General features: G+C 41.0%; 1 protein-coding gene across 1 annotated transcript; it reads left to right on the forward strand.

Annotated features, from left to right (window-relative positions):
* Positions 1–647: 647 nt before the first annotated feature.
* On the forward strand, positions 648–3,483 carry LOC130539092 (phospholipid hydroperoxide glutathione peroxidase-like). Its single transcript, XM_057057204.1, has 7 exons — positions 648–780; positions 1,606–1,700; positions 1,784–1,928; positions 2,248–2,399; positions 2,832–2,856; positions 2,928–2,987; positions 3,076–3,483. The coding sequence occupies exons 1-7, from the start codon at positions 712–714 to the stop codon at positions 3,106–3,108; spliced, it is 579 nt and encodes a 192-aa protein (XP_056913184.1). The 5' UTR covers positions 648–711; the 3' UTR covers positions 3,109–3,483.
* Positions 3,484–3,703: the final 220 nt, after the last annotated feature.

Raw genomic sequence — 3,703 nt, forward strand, 5'->3', positions numbered from 1 at the left:
AGCCTTAGAAGGTCTGAGCGAAGACTTTTTTCATCTCATTTGGTATATGAATTTAAAAAACAAAACAAAACTATAACAGAATATTAGCGTTTGACTGATGAAATATGAAAATAACCAAACAGTGTCTGAAGGTTTTCGTTTTCCTTTAAAGCATCGTTAACTTCTTATGAAGTATGTGTGTATATTGAAAAACACGCACGCACACACGGAGAAAGAGCGAGAGAGGGAGAGAGAGAGAGAACTTCTATTCCAATGTTTCCATGGCAGCAGATCATTTGCCATCACACCACATGTTTAGGCAGGATCTTACTCTACATTTCCCAGGAGATCCCGTCACGTGATCCCAGGTGAACGAGTAAAAACATGGATCGGGCAGATGGGAAGGAAGAAAATGTGTCTTCTGTTCCCCCATCAAGCTGCTTTTCTTTAATCTGTTAAATCTGTTTAATCTGTTAAATACACTTATATTAAGGTATATATATACTAAATCTAAGTTACAAAATAGCATACATTGTACAGCAAAACGATATAGGGATAAGCATGCTAATTTTAACCTTAATTTAATTTACCCATAGCAATATTTCTGCAATATAAAGAGAAGAGCCAATTTCAATAACTACGTCTGGGCGTGGCGTTACATTAAGTGGGCGGGGTATGACACCGAGTGGGCGTGGTTAAAGCGACAAACCGTCATCCAGTGGGTCCGTCGTCATGTGGGTCCGCAGAACGACGTTGTTGTTGGGTCTGGTCGGGAGCCGACTACCGCTGTCTAAAACTATGGTATGTAAGCGAGGCGTTACACCGTTTTTCTCCGATTTCTGACTTTGTGTGTTGCTCCTCATGTATTCATGTCCTCTACTCGCATGTTGAATAACTCGCAGGTCGTGTTTATTCTATTTTTGAACGGTGTGTAACAGACAAATTCGTCCGACGTCGATCCGCCAGTTAAAGCTAGCTCCGCGTAATAGTGGCAATATTAGTGGCCTCAGTGGCCACATAAATTATTCCTTTTTCTTTTGTGTATTGAGAAAAGACGTTTTTGTCTGATGCGTTCCAGTTACAGTATTATCTTCAGGATTAAAGATCGCGGTGAATTTTTGTGCTGAATTTATGCTATTGATTCTTCTGTATGGCGCCCACAGACCGTTGTGATTTGTAGCAGACGCTGTATAAATAAAGTTAAATTCAATTGAAGGCATCGGTGCTGTTCAATGGATCGAAAAGTGTTTTCAAAGTTCCAATCTGGGTCAGTAGAAAACACATTCGTTCCAAGGGGAAAAATTTAAGAGGAGAAAGTTCTACAGGACGTCTACATTTGGTTATTGTTTGAAAGTTAAATAATCTCCAGTATCTGCACGCAATAATGGAGCACGAGCAGATGATTAATCAGGGTTTGATTGTGAGTGCAACGGGTTAAAGTTCACCGAGGGAGGAGAACAGAGGTGAACTTGTCTGGATTACATCATGCTTATCTGATTCATCTTCCTCCTGCTTGATTATACCTGTGCTTCACGGACAACTTCTCAGACTTTGCCCACAACGCAGCTGTATCTCTTCAGGCCGTCGCCAACGTTCACTCCCCTTCGGTTGTGTTTTTCATTCCAGTGTGCTCAGGCGGTGGACTGGCAGAGCGCCAAGTCCATATACGAGTTCTCTGCTTTTGATATAGATGGAAATGAGACGTCTCTCGAAAAATACAGGTGAACTTGCACGCGTCCCTTTGCCACGTTAAGTCGTGGTTTGGCCAATTCATAAAAGCTTTCATCTGCTTTTCTTTTTCCAGAGGGAGGGTGTGCATCATCGTAAACGTAGCCTCTAAATGAGGAAAGACCAGGGTGAACTATACTCAGCTTGTGGAAATGCACGCCTCCTACGCTGAGAAAGGTTTATCCATCCTGGGCTTCCCGTGCAACCAGTTTGGTGGACAGGCAAGTTCTGACAACTAATTACAGTTAAATTAAGAACATGTAGAGATCTGTACCTGTTTCCAGAAATGATATTTGAACCACTTGCAAGAAATCTAAAACATTTTGTTTAATGCTGGCAGTTAAAACCCTCTTTGTGAGTATTTATGCTGTGATGGACATTTTGTTGAATCACCAGTTTTAACATTAAAATAGGGAAATGCAACCCAGCTAATGTGACACTTTACTTTTTGAAGAACTAAAGGGTGTTGACGGATATTTTCCTACTCTATTAATGAGCATTCACAGTTTCACACAAGCTGCATTGTTTTCTTTGACGCAGGAGCCGGGGACCAACGCAGAGATTAAAGACTTTGCAAACGGGTTCAACGCTAAATTTGACCTCTTTGCTAAAATTGACGTGAATGGAGACAAGGCGCACCCTCTGTGGAAGTGGATGAAGGCACAGCCCAAAGGCAAAGGAACCCTGGGAAAGTGAGTTATTCATAACCTAAAACAAAAAACAGATCTTGTCTTTGTGTGAGCACAGCAGCTCAGCCAGGTTCGTGCTGGAGGTTTTCATGCTATCATTTGACATTAGTTTCAACCCTGACCTTTTAGGACATGGCCAGCATGATGTCATGCAGTTTAAAACACAAATAATTTTACTTTAAAGGATCTAACAGGTTTCAGTGTGAAGGTTGGAATTTCTATTCAAATGACCTACCTCAGTTATCACTTCTACAACTTTACATGCATTAAAATAAGGGGAGCGGTAGCCACATCTAAAACACAACCCGTCTACATGTTATGTCGCGTTGCGCTGCTCCATTCTCCACACAATTTTTCAGCGCTATCTCATATTTTCATTCTAGAGAGAATATTATGTCATGTTTAAAACATATATTGTCTTAACTGTCTTCACAGTAACATCAAATGGAATTTCACAAAGGTAAAGTAGTTTTTCCCCTTTATTGACTTTAGAAACATGCACATTGAGTTAATACATGTCTTCCTCTGCAGTTTCTGATTAACAGAGAGGGAGAAGTGGTGAAGCGATATGCTCCTCTAGATGATCCCGCTGTGAGTGGCGTTAGCTTGTGCTTCCGAGCACTAATTCTGATGTTTGGGAGCTTTTACAGTCAGTAACAGTTTTGCTTTGTCATCACAGGTAGTGGAGAAGGATCTCCCAACTTACCTGTAACTTCACCATCTTTGGCTACTGAACTCTCTCCTGGAATTATCGGCCTCTGTGTGGGCGTGTGTGTGGACCTGTGACGGCCCGTCTGCAAACTCAGCAATGGGGAGGACGGGCCCGATGATGCTTGGCGTGCAACTCACCACCATAACTCTCACTCTGAGTCGATAAAACCATCCGAGAGGACGTTCATTAGCTAATGCTGATAGTAACACTCTTCACTCCACTTCTACAGCCATTCCGCCTCTAAATACTAAGCAACACGTTTTTCCTTCATGGTGTTTAAAAAAAAAAAAAGCAATACTCAAACTTTTATTTGTACTTGATGTCTATAAAATCATGGACTAACTCCTGAGAAATAAAAATCTGACAAAGGATTAACTTGTAATGACTATGGGTTTTATTTTATTTTTTTTACCTCTTCAGTGTTGACACCATAAGAACTGAGTAATAAAGTAACAACGGGGAAAAAGTGTGTACCTTTGAGAAGTGTTCTGACGTTAATGTATGTAAATGATCGTAATTAAAGGTAAAAAGGAACACATTCCCTGTTAGGCGCGTTAACACGGTAGCTAGAAAACCCAAATATCCAACTTCAACC

This window comes from Takifugu flavidus, chromosome 15, assembly GCF_003711565.1.
Source record: "Takifugu flavidus isolate HTHZ2018 chromosome 15, ASM371156v2, whole genome shotgun sequence".
NCBI classification, from domain to species: Eukaryota; Metazoa; Chordata; class Actinopteri; order Tetraodontiformes; family Tetraodontidae; genus Takifugu; species Takifugu flavidus.